The 26,545-nt window shown below is 39.5% G+C and overlaps 1 protein-coding gene across 2 annotated transcripts in view; it reads right to left on the bottom strand.

Annotated features, from left to right (window-relative positions):
• LOC126337038 (ubiquitin conjugation factor E4 B) overlaps nt 1-26,545 on the bottom strand; it is a 277,773-nt gene that overhangs the window by 32,006 nt on the left and 219,222 nt on the right. For both annotated transcript variants that reach the window (XR_007565033.1, XM_050001343.1), the window contains exons 18-19: nt 24,887-25,032; nt 9,644-9,771 (exon numbers count right to left, since the gene is read on the bottom strand). Coding sequence is in view for 1 of the 2 variants with exons in the window: in XM_050001343.1 (XP_049857300.1) it covers nt 9,644-9,771; nt 24,887-25,032 (274 nt within the window). In the remaining variant the exon portion in view is untranslated. The remainder of the gene's footprint in view (nt 1-9,643; nt 9,772-24,886; nt 25,033-26,545) is intronic.

The following is a 26,545-nucleotide window of genomic DNA, read 5'->3' as shown; positions in this document are numbered from 1 at the left end:
CAACCATGGAACCATAAGAATAAATCACTTCTGAACCCTGGAATGAACTGAGGAGACAGCAGAATTGGTGGCCTCTGGAGGGGTAGAATCCTTTGAATTGATGGAGAGATTAAGATAGAGCTGTGGCCGAGAGATGCACCACAGAGGGGTACATGCGTGAGCGAAGAAAAAAAGGTGGTAAAGGGAAGTGCTGGAGCTCAGAAAAGAACGACTGAATGCGAGCAGCCATGGTAAGCCCACATCGTGGCCGCTGCCATGATAGGTTGATCTCCGTGTCTGGATAAAGGAGACCATAATTAGGGTGCTTTGAGGTGCAGCGACTGTAGAGCACGTAAGATAGCAACTGTTGCTGGCGCAAAACTTGCAGCAGTGGAATCCCCGCCTCTACAAGGAGGCTAATCACAGGGCTAGTCCAGAAGGCACCAGTCACAAGTTGTACCGCACAATGGTGGATGGGGTCTAGTATCTGCAATGTCGAAGGTGACTCAGAACCATAGACAGGACTCCTGTAGTCTAAACCAGACTGGACCAGCGCTTTGTACAATCTCAGGAGAATAGAGTAGTCTGTACCCCAGGTGGTATTGCACAGACATCAAAGAACACTGAGATGTAACCAGCATGTCCTCTTCAGCTGGGGAAGATGAGGGAGTCATGGCAACCAGGCACCGAAGACCAGACCCAAGACATGATGGGTGTCCACCACCTTGAGGGACTGTCCATCGAGGAACAGATCCGGATGGGAATGAACTGTACGGCGATGGCAGAAATGCATGACACATGACTTGGCCACCGAAAACTGAAAGCCATGGGAGAGAGCCCAAGATTGCGCACGGTAGATTGCCCCCTGTAGACGGCGTTCTGCAGCGCCCATGAAGGAGGAAGTGACGTACATACAAAAATCGTCAGCATACAAAGAGGGGGACACTGTCAGCCCAGCAGCTGCTACCAGTCCATTAATGGCGATTCGTATGAGAGGGACGCTCAGCATGGAACACTGTGGAACAACATTTTCTTGCCGATGGGAAGTACTGTAGGAGGAACCAACTTGGACCCGGAAAGAGCAACAAGAAAGAAAGTTACAGATAAAAACGGGCAGAGCGCCACGAAGGCCCCATTCGTGAAAGTTGGTGAGGATGTGGTAGAGCCAAGTGGTGTCGTAGGCTTTAAGCAGATCAAAGAACACTGCAATGAGGTGTTGCCGATGGACAAAAGCCAACCGGATAGCAGTCTCCAGGTAGATCAAGTTATCCACCATAGAGTGGCCACAGTGAAAACCACATTGAGTCGATGACAAAAGGTCGCAGGATTCACAGATCCAAAACAGTTGCTAACTCACCAGGCATTCAAGGGGCTTGCAGAGGGTGTTGGTAAGGCTAATGGGATGGTAGCTATCCAACTGAAGAGGTGGCTTCCCAGGCTTCAACACCAGAATAACAATGCTTTCCTGCCACTGAGTAGGAAATGCCCCCTCACTCTACAGATGGTTGAAAAGGGTCAGTATACAACAGTTGCAGCCACTGGTAAGTGTTGGAGCATTTGGTTATGTATCCAATCCGGTCCAGGAGCCATGTCAGGACAAAGGGCAATGGCGTTGGTGAATTCCCACTCAATAAATGGGGCATTATAAGGCTCCAAGCAGTGAGAACCGAAAGTCAAAGGCAGTCATTCTGAGTGCTCTTTCAGGAGGAGGAACGTGGATGTATACTGAGTCGATGCAGAGGTTTGTGCAAAGTGTTGAGTGAAATGATCTGCGACAAAGTCCGGATGAGTAAGAACAACACCATGCACAGAAGTTCCTGCAGCACCAGTGGAAGGACGATGGTCAAAAATTCACCTAAGTTTCACCCAGACTTGTGACGAGAGGGTGTGCAGTCCAATGGCAGCCACATATCGTTCCTAGCAAATGCATTTCTGAAATTTGATTAGGTAAAGGGCCCAGGCGCGGAATCGTTTAAAGACCAAAAGGAGAGCAGTAGAAGGGAGGCGCTTGAGGCATTGAAGAGCATGGTGGTGGTGGTCTTTTATGGACACAGCAATTTCCGAAGAAACACCAAGGGACCATCTTCCAACAGTGGGAACCTGAGGAAGAAGGGATGGCCGAAACAGTTGTGGAAAGAATGGCAGCAGTCAAAGTCTGTGCAGACTCATCAATACTACTGTGTGGTAGTACAGGGGGGATGGCAGCAGAGGAGAAGGCACCCCAATCAGCTTTGGAGAAGCCCACCTGGGAGGGTGAAGGAGTGAGATTTACTGAAGGAAGGTCAAAACAATCGGGTAATAATCGCTGTCACACAATTCATCATGGACACCCCACTGAATGGAGGGAAGAAGGCTGGGACTGCAGATGGAGAGGTCAGTGGCAGAGAAGGTGCTGTGTGCCACACATAAAGTGTGTGGGAGCGGTGGTGTTTAGGAGACAGAGGTCAAGCCCTGCCAGAACAGCTTCAACTGTCCTGCCCAGGGCAGTAGTCATGTGACTATCCCAAAGAGGGTTGTGGGCATTAAAGTTCCCTAGAAGCAGGAAGGGAGAAGGGAGTTGTTGAAGAAGGGTGGTTAGGGCAAGGCACGTGGGCAGCCTGTCAGACGGGAGGTAGATATTAGAGATTGTGAGTGGAGTGGTCAGATGAACACTGACAGCAATTGCTTCCAGAGTGGTATGAAGAGGAACCCATTTACTAACAATGTCCTTGCAGACCAAGGTGCAAACACCACCAGAAGCCCGCAAGGGTCCAGTTCGATTTCGACAGAAAGCGTGGAACCCACGAAGGGTGGGTGAGTAAAAATCGACAAAATGGGTCTCCTGGAGAGCAATGCAAGCAGCTGTGTAGGATGAAAGAAGACGCTGCAACTCTGGGGGGTGACGCAAATAGCCAGTACAAATCCACTGGAAGATTCTCAAGCTGGAGTTGAAATGGGTAGCGAACAGACTGCAGCCAGTCACGCCACCGAGTCGCCGTCTGTCACCGATAAGGATTGGGTAATGTCCATATAGATGGAGTCAGACTCTGTTGGTTCATTGGCTGGAGGAGGGAAAGGCGGCGCCTCAGGGGCTACCAGAGGGGCCTTGCCCTCGTTCTTTTTTCTTCTCCTTCTCTTGCGAAGGAAGAGAAGGGTAGACTGCAGTGAGGTCGGGCATGGAATTACACCTGGCAATCTTGGTGCCCACTGGTCGCGGATCGTGCGGTCGATGTGAAGCTGCAGATCGCCTTTCAGGGGGGGGGGGGGGGGGGGGGCGTGCCGGGAAGAGGAGTCCTGGGAGGGAGCTCCAGTACTGGTGGCTGCCAATGAAGGGGAGCACTTCTTCGGCGAGGGAGGGGGAGCTGCACCCGAAGTGGTGGACAGTGGTGGAGAGGGGGAGAGGGAGGGGGGACTGGGAGAGTGCGGGTGAGGCAGAAGGCTTGGGGCGAATGGGGCAGGGCTGGGAAGAGGATGGAGTAGGAGGGGGAATGGACATAACTGAAGCAAAAGTAGAAGTTATAGGCACGGGATGAGCCAGTCATACTTTAGACAAGCCTCGGTGTAGGTAAGTCAAGCTAAGGGCTTTTACTCTTGAATCCGTGTTCTTTCACATACACCGGGCATGCTGGCGAATGTGGAGGATGCTGTGCATTACAATTTACGCATACTGGCGGGGGAGCACAGGCACTCCATTCGTGGAGGGGGCGCCCACAGTCACCGCAGAGGGGTTCATTGGTGCAGCGGGAAGATGTGTCCAAACTGTAAGCATTTAAAGTATCTCACTGGTGGTGGAATGTAACGTTTCACATCACACTGATACACCATCACGTTTACCTTCTCTGGGAGGGTACCACCTAAAAGGCCAGGATAAAGGTGCCTGCCTCGGTGAGATTGTTTTTAGGGCTTACTGTACATGGCGGATAAATCGGACTCCTCACCACACGAGGTTTGCACGGAGCTCCTCGTCACTTTGCAGAAGAAGATCCCGGTAGAAAATGATGCCCTGTACCGAGTGGTACAGGGGCTCGCCCCGTGGGTGCCAACCAGCCACAGCAAGGGCCATTTGGCACGGCCGCCATTGTCGGGAGTTCTGATGCCCCAAAGTGATGAGCATTGACTCTTGGCATACATGAGGTGTTAACAGCTCAGGTACTAGCACTGTGATCCACGTGTTGTCAGGGGGCTCAGCCAAGTAGGTATTTAACAGCCTCACCACATGGACTGGCTACCATGCTGGTGACCCAGCAGGAAGGGGGCCAGAGTGCAAGGGGAAAAGGAAGGGGAGGGGGAAAGGAGCCTGCACCATGGAAAATAGGTTGAGAGTTAATCCCCAAATGGTTCACATTGAACGGAAAACGCTGGAAATGGAGGTCTAACCCTAGGGGGACCAAAAACGCCAAAAAGGAGATGGAAAAAGCAAAATAAACAACAGCACATACCAAAACAAAGCTGGGAGGATAGTCAAGTCGATATAAAGAAGTACACCAAGAGGGAAAGGTGGGGGCAGGGAGAAAGGAGCAAGGACAAGGAAGGAGAGGAACAGGGACAGGGACAGTAATGCAGCCTGGAAAAAGGAAGGAGACTGCAATAGTTCGGGGGTCCCGTGCGTGCCAAACATGAAATTACAATAGGTACTGTGGGCCCCATGGAGGGAGGTGGTGGTGGTGGTGGTGGTGGTGGTGGTGGTGGTGGGGGGGGGGGGGGGGGAGTTCAATGACAGTGATGTTTTCAATGCCCAAGAAGAAGTACTCAATGATTCTGATTCAAAAGGAGGAGGAGGATGATTCTAGTATGGATTCAAATTTCTATACTGCTGAATGCTTGATTGAGTAACAGCGACAAGAACAGGGTGTATACGCAGAAAAGAAAAAGAAATTCATGGTTTTTTCTCGGATTTCCCTGTTTAAAATAAACTTTTTCCTGGGTGGAAACACACTATACCCCGTGTTAACTGACATTATACTTTCCCTTGGTGCCTTAAAAGTTATCAATCATTTCAATGGCGAAGATTTCATACATTCGCATAGAACTTCCAGCACTTTAGGAAACAAAAAGCAGCAAAAAACAACACATTTTGGATAGCTCTTCATACGCAGCAGCATTTACACTGCATATTTTCATACTATGAAAGTATGAACAGTAATTCCACCAAATACAGCACAGCAGCTTCTGAAGCACTGAAATTGAGTTTGTGATGCGCTTTTGTCAGCCAATCTTAGCTCATGTAATGTGATCTTGCCAGCCAATGACAGCAGATATTCAGAGCATAGGACAGCAGATGTAATCAGCCAATAGCAATATCATTGTTAAGCAACATGAACATACAAAAAGGAAAAGATTTGTGGTTTAAATTAACATACATACAGCACAGCTGCGAGAAAAGCTCAGCTTTCACTTATATCAGTTGTCAAAATTTTTTTGCTGTTCTTTCCAATGGTATGGTTAGGCAGGGTCCTAAGGACACAGCTTAAATTGCAGCAGGTGAATATCTCTCACAAGCATGATAATAAATTTCACTGCTGTGCAAATGTTGCATTGGCAGGCTGAATACATGTTCTATTGAACACTTCCGACTTTTCTATAGAAAAGTCAATTATATGTGAAATTGCTCAAGAACTCATTTCACATTTTCTTAAAAAGAAGAATTATACTTTTTGCCATCTTTACTACACATTTTGTAATCTACGAAAGAACTAAAATAAATATGAAAAACTAACCTTGAAACTTGGTCTTTTTTAGTGTGTGGTACTTAATGTGCTTGTAAAATTTTAAATAATTGCATAAATGGCTGGCCTTCTGAGCTCAAAATTTTTAACAGTGACTCGTCTTCAGAATTGGGCTTTGAATAAGAGTCTAACACTCCATGATTTATGAAATTCATCCCACATTCTCACATGTAACATAATTCATCCCATGTAAAAGGAAATTTACTTTGAAAGTAACACTTCTCAAACCAACAGTTGCAATGTTTTCCCATGACCTACTACAAATGCAAACAATTGCGACATCATGCTCACTGAAGCAAGTCCCATGAAAATACACATTGAAAACAGTTTGTTGTTATGAAGTATTACATAGTCTTTGACGCATTTTGCTGTCGGCAGACATTTGTGTGTGCACTGTGCCTTACTGTAGTAAATGCCACATTTTGTTTGAAACTGAATTTGTATTTCAGCATTATTCTCCCATTTATATTTTACTGCTGTAATAGCAGATGTAAGTAAAATTCTTTGCTAGATTATCAGTTCTTACCAGTCAAGATAACAAAAATTTAACTGAAAACTGCAACAATGAAAAATTCCCAGAATTCTAAATGATTTCCAGATTTCCTCGAATTTCTTCTGGATAAAAAAATTCCAGCATTTTTGCTGGTTGTCCTGGGGTTCATACACCGAGAAGTATTGTAGTGTAAGTTTTGCAAGGATGTATTGGCTGAAGTAACATATATAGTTGTAAAATTTATAATAATTTGATTGTAGATGAGGAAAATGACTCTGAAGAATCTCCTGAACAATCAACTTCACTGGTGTTACTGCTTAAGAGACCCAAGAGAGCAGATTAGAGATTTGCATGCCATCAAGCTAATTACCCTGCTCCTGTACACCCTTTACTGGAAATTGCCGTGTGAAGGCAATACTTCATTCTGCACCAATGTATTGTTTCTGATAATGTGGGCCAGTGGAAATAATTTTTGAAAAATATATAAAAACTGAGCCTAATTGTTTTGTAGGGCCAATAATAGTCATACAAAGAAGACAAAGGATTCAGAAAAGCAAATAGTATTTTGGGAAGTTCACTATGACAAAAGCTGAGAATATTTATTCATTCTTCTTCATAATTATTCATATATATCTTGTGGAAATGCCAGAAATCACTGACTACTGGTCAAAAGGATAAATCTTTCATAGTTCCTGCAACCATTATGAACCACGAAAAGTTCGAAGAAATTTTAACACTGCACTTCAATAACACTAACAAATACATTCTGTGTATCCAGCGTAACCACAATCGACTTTTCAAAATTCTCCAGAATGTTCAACCATTTGAATTCTGAGTCTTCTCCATCACTTGTTGACTGAAGATATTTGCAGTTGATGGAGATATGTGTGGTTCTCAAGGACAAAGTCATTTTTGCTAGTATATGAATATCAAACAGGTAAGTACGGCATAAAACTGTTTGTACCTTGTGGTGCTTAGGCGAGATATTTATGTAGGAGGGGGTACTTGCAAGGAAGGAGGTAAAGAAGTCAGGTATATCATTCATCTGTTTGGGAGCAGTTGAAGATGAGCTAAATAACCTATGTCGTGGCCTCTGTTACACAACACAGTGTGTCAAGTAGCGATACTTTATAGAAGTCCAATTTCTTTCCAGTCTCTATTAAATTAATGCTATGTGTACAATGATTTCTCTGTAAAATGTCTTGATAGAATGAATCACGATCCATTTGAAGGGCTGCAATTTGTTTGTGCAGGTTGTTGGCAATAACTCAACTGTACATTTTGTAAATTGACATTTTTAGGACTGTGGGGCAACAACCTACAAATAGGAGAATCTTCACGTCATAAGTTTCCATTTTTGCATGAAGGCTAGAATAAATGACGTTTTTAAAAGCTCTGAAATCATCCGTACTTTGTAATTGGCATTGAAGTTGGTGGGTAATGCTTCCACATTTTTAAAACCTTGGTTTCTTTGGTTTACCAATCACAATGGCCTCAGTCTCTTGAAGTCTTTCAGCACAGGTAACTTACATTAATGTAGGGGTGGACACTGTGTGTTCTTCCATGGCAGTTTTCACCCTTAAAGGCAAGTATCTTATCTGGAAGGTTACTGACATAAAGACTGATTTTTTCAATATTGATGCTGTCCTTACATTATTGAGGCTGTGTATGTTCTATTAATCTACTACTCAGGCATTCACTAACAGTTTCTGTAAATTATCTATTTCCTCAACCACATATACTTTCTTGAAACACATTACATCACTTCTTACATCCATCAGTCCAGCCATTATTTGTGGAGAAATTCTCATTAAGAAGCACATGGCCACCTTTAGATCATTATCACGTAACATTTTGCCCTTCAGTGGCAGATCACGTGCATGTGATCTCTTGAACCAGATCTTTGCAGATGTTCCCAGTTCCTCATATTTGAAGTAACTAGCATATTTTTTTCCTTTGGAATTTGGGCCACTTTTATTTGCACTTTCCTAGATACTGTTTTTTTTTTTTCAATAACCATATTCAGCATGAACACAGGTATCCTAAACTCTGTACAAATCTTGTACAATTCCCAATGAACCTAATCTTTTTTGAAGAGGTTTACTTTTTCTTGTCCCTTTCCGTATTAAAACAGTGGCAAAAAAACAATTTATTTTCACTTAACACAAATCATTCAACCTCAGAACGCTCAACAGAATACAGTACTTGGTTAGCAGAGGCAGAAGACAAAGCACTAGCAGCAAAATTATTTGTTACAACTTTTAATCACTTCTACTGATTCAGGACTAGGGAGTCTAGGGCTCAAGGAGCAGCACCATTTTATTTTGTCAACTACAATGGTTTTTCCGCTCCCCTATGAGTGTTGTTTCATGACGTGTAAATGGTGGGAATGTGTCAACATAATGAACATAGAAAATTTGAAGAGAGTGATGAACAAAGTTAATAACAGCAGGGAAACATTAATTCTGGGTAAGAAGTGACTGTTATAATGTACATGTATTGCTGTTGAGTGTCATCTGTTGTACTTTATTATGAACAGGATTGCAATAAGAAGGTAGTAGGCACTTTCACGACTGACAGAAAATATCATTTAAAATACATGGTTGTCAAGCAAAGAATCCAAAATGTACAAGCGATTTTTACAATAAGGGAACATCCGCTCTGTCTCAAATGTAGGACATAAAAGAAGTTCTGATGTTCTTGACATGCTACACTATTTTGCAAATAGTAGTTTGTCAACTCGATATTGTTTTGGAGCATAGCATTCGAAGCAGGAAAGAATGAATCAGACTAAATAATTGCTTACTAATGATAAAAAAAATAATGATTCAAATGGTGAAAGAAATTGTTCATTCATTAGGTTGAAATAGAGATCACTGCTGCATCCACGCTTCATGCTATATCGGGGGACACAAAACAATGATGAAACGACAAAATGTACTCTCTCCAAGTTTCTTGTACAACTAGGGGATTCTTTTGCAGCACAAGTCAACTAATGTAAAGAAATTGTTTCTTCTCCAGGTTTTGGCCTTAGCAGATCTAGTGGAAGACATATTGCCAAAAAAATACAACCAATTAGAAAAAGACTGGACACCTGTGTGCAGAGTGTCTGCCAATGTAAGATAGAGCCAGAAAGAAAAAGTGTGTTGCAAAGAAATGTCCTGGCTGTGACTGAGTGTTTCAAAACATAACACACTGAGGAACATTATGTACAAATGTGTTGTGCAAGTTTTCTTTATTACTCAGCAAATTAAGTTGCACATCTGATTTTTCTAACATTTTATAGTAATATCTTCATGAATAAATAGACTAAGTCAATTTCAGAGAAAGGAAAAAACTGGTCAGTCTCAAATGTGTTAATATTTATGAATTAAAATTGTCACTTATATACTGTACCACATTACTAATTATGAGTGTGCTCCTTTTGTTTAATGCTATGTCAAAAAACAAAAAACAGACACTTTACCTCATCACCAGCTAAAGCAGCAGCAAAACTGTCGCAATTGAGATGGAGATATATATCAATTAATTGACTAAGAAGCCAACGCGGCTCCCAGCCATACTTCTCTGGGTTGCGAACTTTCAAATTCTTGCCTGTAATGAAGAGAACATCATACAATAATGTTTTTAGCAAAAATAGTTTCAATTTGAATTGATTAATTTTTTACAAACTACTGATGACAATCCTATTTCACCAGTAGTGTGCAGATGATATTTTGCTGACTTTATTAAGAACATAGTTCCTGTGATTGATAAAACTCAACCAAGTAATCAAACTAATTAACAACAGTCCAAATAGTAGAGGCATTGAATCATCTACAAACAAAACTGAAAACTCTGCTAACTTACGGGCTAATCCTTCTGAGAAACAGAAGAACAAGGTGGCTACTCAAACTTGGGGCAAAAAATCCCTGAGAATTAGAGGTATGGGGAGGAAGACATTGTCATCACAAGCTTATGATAAATTAATGGTGAGCAGGGGACAGAGGGGGGGAGGAGGGGACGGGGGGAGGGGAGAACAGGGGGTTGAGGCTGTGTCATACTATGACGATATTGTTTCTTTCCTCTCTGCTGACATATATTAGGCATAAGCCATAATTTAATTGCAGTTTTTAAACAAAGTGTCTAATGTATCTTCTTCTCCAATCATGCTTCATGGAATTGCATTCATATAACTAACACAATTTGAAATATTAAGCATTTAAATATTTTAGATTTCAATATTTACATTCTGCAAGGGCTTTCCATTACCATAACTAAATAATCAAATAGTTCATGTGGTACACACTCAGAAAAGTCTTTATCTTTATACAACAGCATATAATTAATTTACTATAACAACAACAGAAGCAAAACAAAATGTCATCCAACAGCATTATGTAAACAAAAGGAAGAGAGAGAGACCATGATGAACTTAACAATGTGTTACATTTCTGAACTGTGGCCATCTAAGGGGGGGGGGGGAGGGGGTCGGGAAGAAAACCACACAAAACCTTTGACTATATGGAAGACTTACCAGTGGAAAGCGCTGGGTTTATGATGAAAGAGTAAAATTTTCTATAGTATATTTATATCTAGGAAAGTTCTGGTAAAATGTAAGTAACTTAGGAGTAAAGAAGACCACTCAATGAAAAGCAGAAGCATTGAGTTGTCAACAGGCACATGCAGAGGAAAAAAAACAACTTGCTAGCTTTTGTTGTCAAGATAGAGTACATGCACAAAACGCGTGTGTGTTCTAGCTTGACAAAGAATTTATTCTGAAAGCTAGTCTAAGCTTTCTATTTTCTTTGTGTGTGCCTGCTGATGACTGAATCTTCTGCTATTTGGTGAGTCATGTCTTTTACTCCTACAGCATACTATATTCATAGTATTTTTCACAATGAGGGTAATGCATTGTTGCAGCAATGTATGAGGGGACCGATCACTTGATTACAACATGATATGATGTGTGAAAGACTGGCAAACTACAAAAATAATTCTCTATCAGTTTTCACTTTGTCTCTAGGGCACGTTGTTGAGTACAGTCTTTATATATGTTTTAATTCCATTAAGAACTGGCAATTCCATAGTAAAGCAAAATGATGCTGAATGTTAAAAACTGTAACTTGAGTAAGTGATTTCAGCATCTGATATGAATCGTATCACAGTTACAAACACCTTTTGAGCTTTTGTCAAGTACATCCTAATATTGATACCTTAGCAGTCGTCAGTTTTACGAAGAAATATTATGTTTATTATCAAAAGCTATGAAACAGTCCGTTACAGGATAGTCAGTATTTTTCTAAACAGTGTGATGTATTGATACCAGTATGTTTTTCTTATGAGAGAACATTTTTACCGTAAGCTTCATTATCTCTACTTCCTTGTCTGATTTACAGGGATCTTATCTATTATAGTTATTTTAATATTATGTTACAATGTGACTTTGAAACAAACCAGAAAATTAGCACAATTTTTTCAATATGAGCAAAGGTTTTATTGCAGTATAAACAAAAAACATCTCTTTATTACATAGCAAGCATGTGTCCATTGGACTATACTTTGCTCTTCTCCTTAATGCAACTAATCCATTTTCTTCTCCAATCAATATCCTGCTGTACATTTGGGTAAAGTGACCAACAGCAATCTCTAACAATATTGCTTATTTCCAGTGGCCCTGATACAGTTTGTGTGTCACTTTGATATTTTTCGGTAAATGATCACTTTATCCTCACTGACATCACCCAAATTTCCTGGGGGAAAAAATCAAGGTGATTGCCTAAGGAGTGAATCTATAGTCTGATCGAACAGTGTAACTTCTCAAGCATGTTGGCTACGGAAGAAGTATATCATTACTTCTCATATTCTGACTGAATATGTCTACACCTTTTTCAGACAGTACTTCATTGCAGATAACTGCAACCCCCGCAAAAAATCTGAGGCTTCCATTAACATTGTCTGCCAGGTCATGACCACAAGAGTCACAACACAATCAGGTGAAGTTTAATAACATAATCACAGTTTTGTTAGTAAATGTTAGTGTGTCACCTGAGAAAAAGACCAGTTGGGTTTAGCATGACCAATGTTTTTGGAATCTACGCTGGTTGGCATGGATGAGATAATTCCTTTGAGAAACCTCATTATGTTTAAGTTCAGGACATGTCCTATGGTTTGACAACAAAAGGACATAAAAGAGAATGGACAGTATTTTTGTGGATCATTTCTGTTACTCTTCAGGTTTAGATGTATGCAAGCTGTGCAGTTTTCCACACTCACTCTCTCTATCGACCTGCCAGCGTTTTTGTTTGGTAAGTCACATCATCTTTGTTTTTAGATATATTTTTCCCACTTGGAATGTTCACTGTCCTTTTTTCCCCTTAAGGTAAGTCTTTCCGCTCCCGGGATTGGAATGACTCCTTACCCTCTCCCTTAAAACCCACATCCTTTCGTCTTTCCCCCCCTTCCCTCTTTCCTGAAGTAGCAACTGTTGGTTGCGAAAGCTTGAATTTTGTGTGTGTGTATGTTTTTGTTTGTGTATCTATCGACCTCCCAGCGCTTTTGTTTCGTAAGACACACACACACACACATAATAGAAAGAAAGTTCCACATGGGAAAAATATATTAAAAACAAAGATTCCAAGACTTACCAAGCGGGAAAGTGCCGGTAGACAGGCACAATAAATAAAACACACACACAGAATTTCTAGCTTTCGCAACAGACGGTTGCTTCTTCATGAAGGAGGGAAGGAGAGGGAAAGACGAAAGGATGTGGGTTTTAAGGGAGAGGGTAAGGAGTCACTCCAATCCCGGGAGCGGAAAGACCTACCTTAGGGGGAAAAAAGGATAGGTATATACTCGCGCGCACGCACGCACACACACATACACATATCCATCCATACATATACAGACACAAACAGACATATTTAAAGGCAAAGAGTTTGGGCAGGCCTTTACAAATGTCTGCTTGTGTCTGTGTATGTGCGGATGGATGTGTGTATGTGTGCGAGTGTACACCTGTCCTTTTTTTCCCCCTAAGGAAAGTCTTTCCGTTCCCGGGATTGGAATGACTCCTTACCCTCTCCCTTAAAACCCACATCCTTTCGTCTTTCCCTCTCCTTCCTGAAGAAGCAACCATCGGTTGCGAAAGCTAGTAATTCTGTGTGTGTGTTTGTGTGTTTTGTTCATTGTGCCTGTCTGCCGGCGCTTTCCCGCTTGGTAAGTCTTGGAATCTTTGTTTGAGGGAAACATATATTTAAAAATAAAGATGATGTGACTTACGAAACAGAAGCGCTGGCAGGGCGATAGACACACAAACACAAACATACACACAAAATTCAAGCTTTCGCAACCAACGGTTGCTTCATCAGGAAAGAGGGAAAGACGAAAGGATGTGGGTTTTAAGGGAGAGGGTAAGGAGTCATTCCAATCCCGGGAGCAAAAAGACTTATCTTAGGGGGGAAAAAAGGACAGGTATACACCGCACACACACACACACACACATATCCATCCGCACATACACAGTCACAAGCAGCTTGTATATATATTAAAAATCTCCACATCTGCAAAATACAATGAACATCACTATTAATCTAACTGTAAAATGTGAATAAAGTAACGAAAAATGTTGTTATAATCTCACCTAACCGTCTTAAAAATAAAAATGCATGCTTGTAATCTTGAGCACAGCACTCAATAGCACTGTGTCCAAGAAACAACTGTTTGCTTGGATGACACATATACAGCTGTTGTTACCATATGACTGACAAACACATTGATGCTGCCTCTATGCCGATGCTGGGTACAGGTGACATTTAGGAACAAGAATAGAGATGAACAATACTGTCCAATGATTAGAGCAATAATAATGGTAGCTTATAAACCACCTAAGAACATTGTAAATGTAAGTTACATGAATTTGAGTCATAAACTAAATTTCAAAAAACAAATATTTAGGGTGTATAATATTCAGAGAATAAAAACAAACATACAGTAGATCATTCATACAAAGGAATCATAGATGACAAAATATGGTACAGCAAACATAGAAAGAACAACAAGTTTTGTGTATCACTAATTGTGACCAGATGTGGAAGGTCTAGATTAGGAAATGCAATGATGTTGCTTCTTTGGCATTACTTCATAATGAGTTTTAATTTAATACAATAAATTCACAATATCATTTCCTATGACAAAGGTTTTGTGGTTAGACATCTGTATATGTGCCATCCAAGCAAATAGTTGTTTCTTGGACTCAGTGCTATTGAGTGCTGTGCGTATCACAAGCTGTGATTCTATTATGTAATTGGACAGACAAAAAACCCATCCACTAAGTGGCAGCAGAACAAGCACATAAAAGACTGCTGCGATCGGCAAGCCCTTGGGGCTTTTCCTACAAAAAAGCTGTCTGGTTAGATGTTACTTATATTTCAGGTATTCATAATTAATAGCAGACTTATAACATTTTATAATGTTGACTGAGCTTCATCGAAACTAGTCAAGTAAACATTCTGAAATTTACTGCGACTATGGCGTTTCAACGAAGCTCACAATCTGCAGCATTGGTTCTAGAACTGATTGGGGTCCTTTAGTTATGTGCCAAGTAGAGGGCTGGAAACAGAGACTTCAAAGGTTCTGTAATTAGTTACGCTGTGACTTCTTGGAATTTTTTGTCTCTATATAGATTATTCTGTTATTTTATTTATGCTCTTGTCTTTGAATTTAACAAAACAAATACATACAATATCTCAAAATACACTCTTGTATGTTAATGCTTTGTTCTGCCTATCCCTTCAGTTATAGCACTCCCTAAATGTATTGGGTGTACTACACATCAGACATTGCTACTTAGTTACAGCTGTCTGTGTGTGGAGGCAACTTTCCATTCATTACAGAAAATGGTAGCTGTAATAGACCCCAAAGTATCAATGTAGTGCCAAAGAAATGCCTCCCATGAGCAAGAGTATTAAAATTCTAGTGGTCAACTGCTGAATCATTCACAACCAAATGTCACAGTTTGAAGTACTCCTAAATGTGACAGAGCTCATACAACACTATGCACAGAACACTGGCTAAAAACTGAAGTTGACAGTAGTGGTATTTTTAGGGTAAATCAAAGTGTATATTGAAGGGATATGCTACTGCAAAATGGAGGTAGAGTATCCACCAAGATAAATTGATGCTGCATATGTAGTTCAGGCAACCCCCAATGTCAAGGGTGGGCATAAATTTGTAACTGGACTGTTCCATTTCTCCCACCCCCCTGACGTAATTGAATTCTTTAGAGAAAACCCCAGTTCGCTAGTATGTATGTTCCCAAATCATAAAAATAGTTCAAGAGCCCATTCATGAAAATAAATTAGATCTACTGGCAATAAATAGATTGACATCTTTTTGGGTGTCTGTATTGAAACTGGTATCGGTGATGTAGTGGCAATGTAACAACAATGATTACTGAAACATTGACGCAAGTAGAAAGGGTAGCTAAAACAAGTAGGAAGATAGACATATTTGGCAAGTTACATAAAGAGGCAGTCATGTCGCATTTCAAAGAGGAGCTCAAAACTTTTACTTCTGGGCAAGAGACTGTAGAGGAACTACAGCTCCATTTAAAAGAATAGTTGATCATGCAGTGGACAGATATGTACCTAATACACAATTCATGAAAGATGAAATCCTCTAACAGCCACAGTAAAAACAGAGACTTGTGCATAATACGTGTAAAACGAAGTACAGAGCTGGAGACAAGAGATAATTTCAAATGGGCAGTGTAAACCCATCAATGACTACTGCAGTATAGGATATTCCATTTACCTCATGACCATACGTACAAGCCACAGCAGACGGCGGGCAACTAGTGCTCCGTTGCCCAGTGAATCAGGTGCGGTCTCATCCATCTATGACCAAATTTAAACTATATGCAAGTACATTTTGCACTCATGCAAGGAGATGCTGGAACTGTATGCCATTGTTTCCCAAGAATTTCTGCTATTTACTCAAGAAATTATTCATCAAACAATGTAATTCTCTTTAAGAAGTCGAATTAACTGACTCACAGGTATTAACCTTGAGTACCGGTAATGTGTAGAGATCTGTTGCATACCCTTTATCATTTACTGCTCCTCACAATTGTAAGGGGTAAAATCAGAACTTCAAACAAGCCACGTAATGTTGCTAACAACTCTGTCATGGTAAACATCATGACTTGTGTGGGAAGAATCCTTGGCTGTATGAGCTCTTGCCAAATCCTGTTGAAAAAATATGAAGCTTTGTTGTTATTCACTCAATGTATTAAAAAACAGTTGCAAAATGTTTTGCACATTTGTTTCACGGTTAACTGTGTCATAAAAATATATTGGACCTATTATTCTGTCACCAATCACTGTGCACCACTCCTATTCTGTGATCATGAAGGGACTCCTCATGAAGCAGAATAGTCCATCAGTACTTAAAAGTCAACAGTTTTTGGAATTAACATACTCCTGTAAGTGAAACCAAGCTTTGTGTGAAAACAGAATGATGTAAGGATCCATTTCACTGCCATGCACTTTTTGTAAAACCCATTTGCAAAACCTAACCGTGTGTGCAGGATCAACAGGTTTAAGTTCTTGCACTACTGTTATTTTTTATGGCCTCAGCCTAAGTAACTTAGCACCTCTTTGTACAGACGTGCAAGAAAATTGTGTTTGCAGTAAAATATCTCTAAGAGACTTTTTAGGCAAATTTCCAGGTGGTATGCAATGACATGAAGGTGAGGTTCTGTGAGCACAGTATGTTATCATTAATGCTTCTTGTCATGGACACTTGACATTTCACAAAATTTCATTACTCATTAGTATTCTGCCTCATGACTTGGAATTTAAATGCCTGGAAACTTCTGTTAAAACAATCTCCACCAGACAATACAGGCAGATTCTGCGCGTACTTACAAATTAAATCATAAATAAATACTCATTGTGGGATGGAATAATTCAGTTTTGCCACTGCTTCTTTCACAGACTTCTCGGTTACACTCATGGTGTTTGTTTCATTGTTTGAATGACATTGGCCAAAATGGCGCACAGGGAGACATAGGACACATTTGACCAGCTGTGTGGCTCTGATGGATGGCAAACATGACCCCCTGAGTGCCGTCATCAGATGTAAGGAACACCTTATAGAATTCTATCAGGCCCTGGTTTAAGGCAATTTTTTAAAAAAGGAATAACAAATGAGTGATTCTGTACAAATAGAATAGTGGTGGATTTTCAGTCAGTAAAATTGATTTTCATTTTGATAAAACAAAAGTTTTAAAAATCCCCAGACAATTGTTTTCAATTCAATGGGACATTCACTTGATGTGATGTGATTATGGTTTTAAAGTGCTAAATGGTAAGGTCACCAGCACTCCTGCATAAAATAGAGATAGGGGTGAAGATACCCTGTTAAAAGAAACAAATATATGAGAGCACATCAATCAGTAAAGATTTTTTTCTGGTCTACAGGTTGACAGTACTGCCTCAAAAATGACAGGCCTTAATCTCACTGTTGTTATTGTGCATTAGCTGTGTTAGTATAAATCATTTCTGTAATCACCAAGGAAGATATGGGGCAGATAATTTTTCTGTGCTCTCAAGTGACTAAATCAGAGGAAATCTTCACAGAACGCAACTGCAGCACAATGATAATTTGCTTAGTGGAAGGAAGAAAAAAAGAGTTATGGATGGATAAATTGCTTTAATCTTTTCACTAATACTGATACGCTTGATGCAATGCATGCCGAGTGCTGTGTCGTTACTGTCTAAGCCATCTGTCTGTGCTGGGATTCTTTCATCCATGATCACATCCTGCCTGTTGAATTACTTGTACCAGTCTCCAGCCCTGTGCTGAATGTTTAGGACATAGCTTGTGAGGCAAATACTTTAGAACCTGTATATTTACTTCTTCCAATTTGTCTGTGCTCTTTGAGCATGCTAGCACAATAAATGATTCACAAGTGGAAGGTCATGCTTAATGGAACACACTTTTGATGTATCAGAATGTGTTTCGAATACTTAAATAAAATTAATTTTTTAAAGGCAAAAGTCAAGGACAAATATCAATGTCTCTTAATACAAAATCCATTCTTTAAATTGGAATAATTTTATAACACTGTAAAGAGATGAAACTGTACGAGTTTTTATTAACTGACAGATTTTTTTAAAATAACTGTGTATTTACTGCAAGTATGGAATGTTTGTTGCTGCAAATGAAGAAATCATGTCCAGCTATTGCCAGCACACTACGTCATCCGAAGAGACATTTAAAACTTGGAACCTTTAAGGTATTGAATTCTTTTTACAATATGCAGCATGTATTTTAAATCCTTTTATATGCCTCAAGAGAACTTAGATGGTCAAAATCATGATACCTGAATGTAACTGTCTACATCAGACGGTAATAATTTTAGCCTATTGCAGGCGGATAAATGAATACAATTTTTGTTTTACTGGCGCAGTGTATGCTGTGTAATTACCTCCTGTACAAAACAGATATAAAATCATGTGAAGCAACAAATCTGTTTATTAGCATACTTCTTCATTTTGAGGATGCTCTGAAGTGAGGAAACTTTTCAATCCTCCTTTACATCCTTGGGCAATTTTAGCAGCAAAATAATCATCAGTGTACTCGAATATAATTGTTTCCATCGTGCTGGAATAATTTCATAACACGTAAAGCAGGGTCGGTCATGTCTTGCCAAACTGCATGACTGTCAGCCATTTCTTCAAATTGGGGAACAAATAGTAGTCCGAGGGAGTCAAGTCTCGAGAATAGGGAGATGTGAAACGAGTTGGAATCCTATTTCCATTAATTTTGTGACCACAACTGCTGAGGTGTGTGCTGGTGCATTGTTGTGATGGAAAAGGACTTATTTGCAGTCCAATAGCCGGCATTTTTCTTGCATATCGGTTATCAAATGGTCCAATAACGATGAATAATATGCACCTGTAATAGTTTAACCCTTTTCCAGATAGTTGATGAGGCTTATCCTTTGCGAATCCCAAAAGGCAGTCATAAACTTTCCGGCCGAAGGAATAGTCTTTACCTTTTTTGCTGCAGATTCTCCCTTGGTAACCTATTGTTTAAATTGTTCTTTGGTGTCAGGAGTATAGTAATATATCCATGTTGCAGCCACAGTGACAAAATGACGCTTATAGTCCTGCGGATTCTTCCTGAACAGCTGCAAACCATCCCTGCAACACTTCACACAATTCCGTTTTTGGTCAAGCGTGAGCAATCACGGAACCCATCTTGCGGATAGCTTTCTCATGTCCAAGTGTTTATGCAAAATATTGTGTACCAGTTCATTCGAGATGCCCACAGCACTAGCAATCTCACGGACCTTAACTCTTCTGTCATCCATCACTATATCATGGATTTTATCAATGATTTCTGGAGTCGTAACCTCCACAGGGCATCCAGAATGTTCAGCATCACTTGTGTCCATATAGCCATTCCGAAAATCTTGATATCACTTATAAACTGTCCTAATCGAAGGTGCAAAGTACCCTAATGTTTATCAAGCTTCTCTTTAGTCTCTTGAGAATTACTATTCTGAGATTCTATTGGAGACTCATCACTGCCACTGACCTCTGGGAATTCACACTCACTGTGCTCTGAGTATCTCCAGGATCTCTATCTGTGAAACCGTGACAATGTGACATTTTCTCTTGTAGAAAAGAAAAAAAATGCACATCTGATACTGACAAAACACGCAAAGTGAAGACAAAATCTGAAATGAAGAACCACAGCTGCAGATATAGACACACGTTTGAACTTTCGGGCTGAAACTCTGAAAAGCTCTGAAGAACGATGCAGAAATGCAGCTCTACATATCAATATACTTAGAGCATGCATGTACACTAAAACTCGTCTGCAGCAGTGAGAGGGCCGGCAGAATAGGATGTGTAAACATATCAAGAGCACTTCAGGAAATCCCAGAGGCATATCTTAAACCCGTCCGCAGCACTTGGGGCATGATAGAGCATGACAAGTTAACTCATCCATAGCAGTCAAAGGCTTAAAAGTGGACATACATCTGTCGGCAATAAAAAGCATTTGGGTAGCCCATCCATTTCAAAAATTGACAGGAAAACCTAGAAAGCTGAGGGAATGACTTGTGATGACACTTGTTCCAGAAATGACAATACTGCACCACAGCTCCTCATCTGCAATTATCCACGAATCCCTCCACAATTGGACAGTTATGCTTGTTGGGTACCATGTCAACCAACAGACTGACATAAACAAGAACAGGAACATTTGGAAATATAAAAATCATGTTTAAGGCATTCTGAAAAGGAATTAGAATTTCTCAGTTGCACAGTAAAAATTGATGAGTATGCGGCGGAGTGTAGTGTGCAAACATTTAATTTTGCCTATAGCAAAATAGCTCAAAGTCCAGACTTATACAAGAAAATTGCTGATAATGCTATTTTATGATCTGAAACATCCACTGATAATTCATCACATTCATAAAGGTCAAACAGTGAACAGCGACAGCTACTGTGAGATCTGTACTCCAAAATCAAAACAAAGAGGAGAGGGAAGGTTCCAAAGGGTGTGATCCTGATTCATGATAATGCCTGCTCTTATTTGGCTGGTGGAACAATCCAGTGCAACCAATATTTCAGTTCTGAGTGGCTGGAGCACCTACTGTGCAGTCCTGACTTAACTCCAAGCAGTTTTCACATACTCGGTCACATGAAGGAGCACCTTAGTGGATCACAGTTTTTGTTGGATGAAGACTAAGAGGATGCAATGCAAGCGGGACATTGCACAATGCCATTAAGATTTTTCCAGGTTGGAATTACAAAATTTTTCACGAGATAGACTAACTGCATAGAGATCCAGGGACATCTGTAGAGAAATGATATCACTTGCAATGTTGTTTTCTGAATGCTATTTTATGATCTGAAACATCCACTGATAATTCATCACATTCATAAAGGTCAAACAGTGAACAGCGACAGCTACTGTGAGATCTGTACTCCAAAATCAAAACAAAGAGGAGAGGGAAGGTTCCAAAGGGTGTGATCCTGATTCATGATAATGCCTGCTCTTATTTGGCTGGTGGAACAATCCAGTGCAACCAATATTTCAGTTCTGAGTGGCTGGAGCACCTACTGTGCAGTCCTGACTTAACTCCAAGCAGTTTTCACATACTCGGTCACATGAAGGAGCACCTTAGTGGATCACAGTTTTTGTTGGATGAAGACTAAGAGGATGCAATGCAAGCGGGACATTGCACAATGCCATTAAGATTTTTCCAGGTTGGAATTACAAAATTTTTCACGAGATAGACTAACTGCATAGAGATCCAGGGACATCTGTAGAGAAATGATATCACTTGCAATGTTGTTTTCTGAATAAAAGATTATTTTTTTAAAAAAATGTCTTTTCTATTTGATTTGTCCTTATACATGAGACATGCAGAGGAATAAGAAAATGGAGAGAAAAAGAGAAAGAATTTTTTAAATAAGTACGGAGTCAGTCAAATCAGTCGAGTTTTATAAATATAGAGTAAGTATGAAATTTAATCATGACTGCAGTAACTAAATGTCTCCATGGTCTAGTACTGAGCACAGATTGTAACAGATACAGAAGCCCAGATATTGTATAATGGATGACATCAGAAGCTTATTATTTTCTTATGTATCTGCAAGAAGTAAGTATTTTTGGCTGTGCTATACTGATTTAAGGTTAGAGCCTTAGTCAGTTCACTTTTGAGCAGAGTACAATCAAACTGTAAGTATTTTCCACACTTGCCATTCACCTGTTATGCCAGATGCTGGGTTCAGATGACAGACAAGCTTGTCTCTTGGAGTAAGAAGTTTAGTAATCAAACCTTGTAATGGACAGCTTTAAAATGCATTGTAAGAATATATACACAGCCAGTGCAGAAAAACGGGCACAGATATTTGAAAGCTCCTGGACAAAAATGATCAATTTTTAGTGTCCTATTTGTTAATTCATCTTCAAGAATACAACACTCAAATGAATATTAGCTTACTGAAAGTGGCTGATGTTACCAGTATTTTGCCGAGTACAGCAGAGACTTGTAGTCATTGTTTTTCTTTGTTAGTCCACCGTAGATCATCATAGCAATCAACATTTTAAAGTAGTCAGGATCTTGTAATAAAATAAACACCTATGGTTCAAATATATTTATAATCACCATTATCATAAATGTCAACATCTTGACTCCATGGTTGGTTTGTTAATCGCTATGGACCCACTGGTGGAAGTTGTTTACAGTGGGTAATTTACTACGGGAAGAGCAGCACTTTGGCAGCAGTTGACCATGTGTACACATTGCACCAACAGGTAGAACTCCAAGAAGACATTAAACTGACCTGCAATAGCAAGCAGCGTTTTTGTTTGGTTTCTAGTTACCATTCCATGTTTTTACTGTTTAGAGTGTTCTGAAGTTGAGTCCATCTCCTGAAGGTATGATTCAATATGAAAGTAAGTAAGATCTTCACCTAACACAAATTGCATGTATGACTTATTAAGCTTCGCAGGGAAAAACACGTGTACATTATGGATGAAATAACAAGCCATGAATAGGGTAGAATACAACAATGAGATGGATAAAATGGCTACCAGTCACGAGCATGGTTTCCGGTTTCAACACAAATCTTTCAGATGGTGCCATATCATGAAAGGGAAAAAAACAGCATGATGTAGCTTTTGCATGTGTGTTAAACTATAGTTATTAATGGAAAATCTCATATAAAGATGTGAAACAATTACTAACAAAGAGATAGAGGGGCTGGCCAGTACTTACCTCAGCTCAGTACAGCCGATAGATACATAAAAAACAACCGAAAATTTACATTCCTAGCTTTCGGAATAAATGTTCCTCTCCTCCCTGATGATAGGTACATAAAAAACAACTGAAAATTTACGTTCCTGGCTTTCGGAATAAATGTTCCTCTCCTCCCTGATGAAGGAACATTTATTCCGAAAGCTAGGAACGTAAATTTTCGGTCGTGTTTTATGTACCTATCGGCTGTACTGAGCTGAGGTAAGTACTGGCGCTGTACTGAGCTGAGGTAAGTACTGGCCAGCCCCTCCATCTCTTTGTTAGTGTTTGTTTCAAACTATAGTTATTGTCAGACTAGCTTAGTGCCTGCTGCTTCGCTCACATAGACTGTATGGTCTGCATAGATTTTTTTGTTTTTCTTTATTTGGATTTTTGTGCTGTTCACAAACTGCATCACCTAAGCTTTTCACACTGATTGAGGCCACAGAAGCAGGGTCTTTCCTGAATATACTTCTGACCAAAAAGTGTTTCTCATAGCTGGAGTCAAAAGTTTTTGTTAATCATATCTTTGGTGTTCTTGTGGTGATATTGCCACAGAAACTACCATCCCATAACACATTTCCTTATATCTAGCCGAGAAGTGAAACTCAAAATTTCAAAGATTTAGTTTTTAAAACTATTTTTTCTATAACAAAATATTTCCTTAAAAATGTTTGCCTCCCCCCCACCCTCTTAGGGATTGCATTTCCAAAAATAGTGAAATGTGTATTTTTTTTATTTCTAGCAGAGAATCCAAATACAAATTTTCATACATTTAGTGTTGAAAATGGTTTCACAATGAAATAATGTCATAAAACTTTTCATCCCCTATTTCATTCTCTTAGACAGTAAAAAAACACTGAAACATGTATTTTTTAAATTTCTAACTGAGAAGTCAAATTCTGTTTTCATAAATGTGGCTTTAAAAATTTTTTCCATAGTTCTTTAATAATGATTTGTTTTCAAAAAAACTTTCACCCCTTATTTTATGACCTTAGTGGCTGAATTTCAAAAAATGCTGACACACACAATTTTATTTCTGACTAAGAAACCAAATACCAATTTTCATAGATGCAGCTTCTAAATAGCATTTGTCCTCCGTTTCGCCCACTTAGGGATGGAATACTGAAAAATTCCTTCTTAAATGATGCCTACAGTAAAGGATCAACACCTTCGTAAATTTCAAGTTTCTATCCTTAGTTGTTTGGGCTGGGTGGTGATGAGTCAGTGAGTAGGTCAATCAGTAAGGACATTGCCTTTTATATATAGGGATGATATATGATGTCAAAACATTCACTAAACTATGACAGCAACAACAACCACCACTACTAATTCTGCAGCTGCAGCAGCAACAATAACAACAATATTAATAGTTTTAGTACTACTTGAATACATTAGTGAAAATTAATGAAGGGTTATTTTTGTTAAGTGTATCTGTGGCAAACCCTGGTCTAGGTTATTGATTCTTGTGAGAATATATGTGTATGCTACATAAAAGTTCTGAAATATACTACATTTATTATCTTTATGTTAACTCCACCATTTCTGGAAGACAGGGGAACCCATGAAGGTCCCCCCCACCCCACCCGGAAATTTGTTCTGGCCATAACTCATTATATCAGCATAATATAACGAGTTAATTACTATTATCCTACTTGAAATGCAGTAAAAAGTTTTCACATTCAAACAGCCACAAGATTTACAACTGTAACACCCTATGGAAAAAAAAGAAAAATCAAATGATGTGATACAACCATTTCAGTGAGAACTTTTTAGAGAAGAGACAAATGCACTCCCATAGCCACTTTTCTACTTACAATCAATCATTTTTGTCACCTTTTTCTAAGACATACACATAGTATTATTTTCCTGAATGTGAAACAGTTTATTTAAAAATTAGATACTTACACTTAGGACCACACAACTGTTGCAGGTTAAAATTTAACATGGCTGCCAAGCGGTCAACCAGCTCTGGCCTTAAGAATGGTTCCTTGATGGCAACTGTCAAATAATGGAACATATCCACTGTCTCTTTGGCCAAAGTCAAGTAAGACCTGTGAAACATTACATATATATATGCATACTACAGGCAAAGTTTACTGCTGACAGAAATGGAAGTTTTCATTACCATAAGGAAACCAGTTACTGAGTTAATGTGCCAATGTCCCATTTTGAGACGTGTGCACAACAACTGTACTAAAATGATGCATTTTGGAGAGATCTTTATAATTGAAAATGCATATTTTCATAAAATGCAAGTATAAATATGAAGACTACAAAATATGGCATGTTAGCTTCGCAAATACTTAAATCAAAACAGGGGCTCTTCAGTTTCCTTCTGTCAATCACACCACAGGACATGGGACGAGAAACAGCACTATTTCATCGCATGAAGACACAAATACTGCGGACTGAACACACATAAAATTCATCAAAGTTCAGATTTTTTTTAAAAAAGAGGAAAAAAGAAAGAAAACATCCAGCATGGGTAAAATATGAATGATAAATGTTTTAAATTAATATACAATCTATAGCACAAAGCAAAGCTATGCCTTCACATGGTTAGGGATGTAAAGGCACTGGGATCTCCAACATTTTTGCACCAAAAATGGTACACACAGGCATGGAATTGTAGCTTCCAGTCATGCCTTCAACACTGTAAGAAGAAACTATTCCATCACAGTTTCCCCAGGCAGGAAAAATTTATTTCCCTCAACATAAGAGTTAATGTAATAATTCTTTCGTATAAAAAGCTCTGTGGAACATGTGCTCAGTTAATTAACACACAATCATTGGTCCTTCTGCCAAATTGTGCAGTTATGTTTTATCATATTATTTCCAATTCTGTGAGTGAATAGCACGATCTATAATAGCTATGAAGTTTGCTCAATGGCTGCCTCTTAAGTGCTGAAAACCTCCAATAACTACGGTGTCATATGATATCCAGTAGTTGACAATATTCTTATCAAGATGGCCTTATTCCATGCTTACACTGGCAGGAATAAGACTTTCACAGATCATCACTGAATTCCAATTAACAGCCACTGTCCAGTGATTTTACAACCTCTGACATATTTCCTTTCCCCAAATTTTGCCTTGTCTATTTCAACAACGATTCCTTGTCTCTCAAGCTGTTGTGAATGGATAATCACCCATTCAATGCACACTTCACCAGAGAAGGAAGACCATTTAGTCACTATATGCTCAGAGAAGCCAAAATATGAGAGAAGTGTGTCTGTCTTCCAATTACTTATGGAAATCAACATAGCACGAAGTCAGATATTTTTTTGACCATCATGTATGAGTTCTGAACGAAGTAGCAGTAACAGAAAAAAAAAAAAAAAAACTTATGCTGTTTACTTTGTTCAACATATTTAGCTTTTAATATTTGGTGCAATAGTAGTCGTATTTCCTTTAGCACAGTGTCACGGAAGTGAAGGCATGGGACCTTGTAGAATAATGAGCTGTGATTAATTATAGTTCACAATAGTCTTGCAATCTGTACAAGTATTGAATCATCCAGTCATTCACATATTCCATGCAGTGATTGGCTGACAGAAGCAAACC

Source organism: Schistocerca gregaria, chromosome 2 (genome assembly GCF_023897955.1).
Source record: "Schistocerca gregaria isolate iqSchGreg1 chromosome 2, iqSchGreg1.2, whole genome shotgun sequence".
Lineage (NCBI taxonomy): Eukaryota > Metazoa > Arthropoda > Insecta > Orthoptera > Acrididae > Schistocerca > Schistocerca gregaria.
The sequence above is the reverse complement of the archived record's forward strand: the minus strand, read 5'-3'. Positions and strand labels throughout refer to the sequence as shown.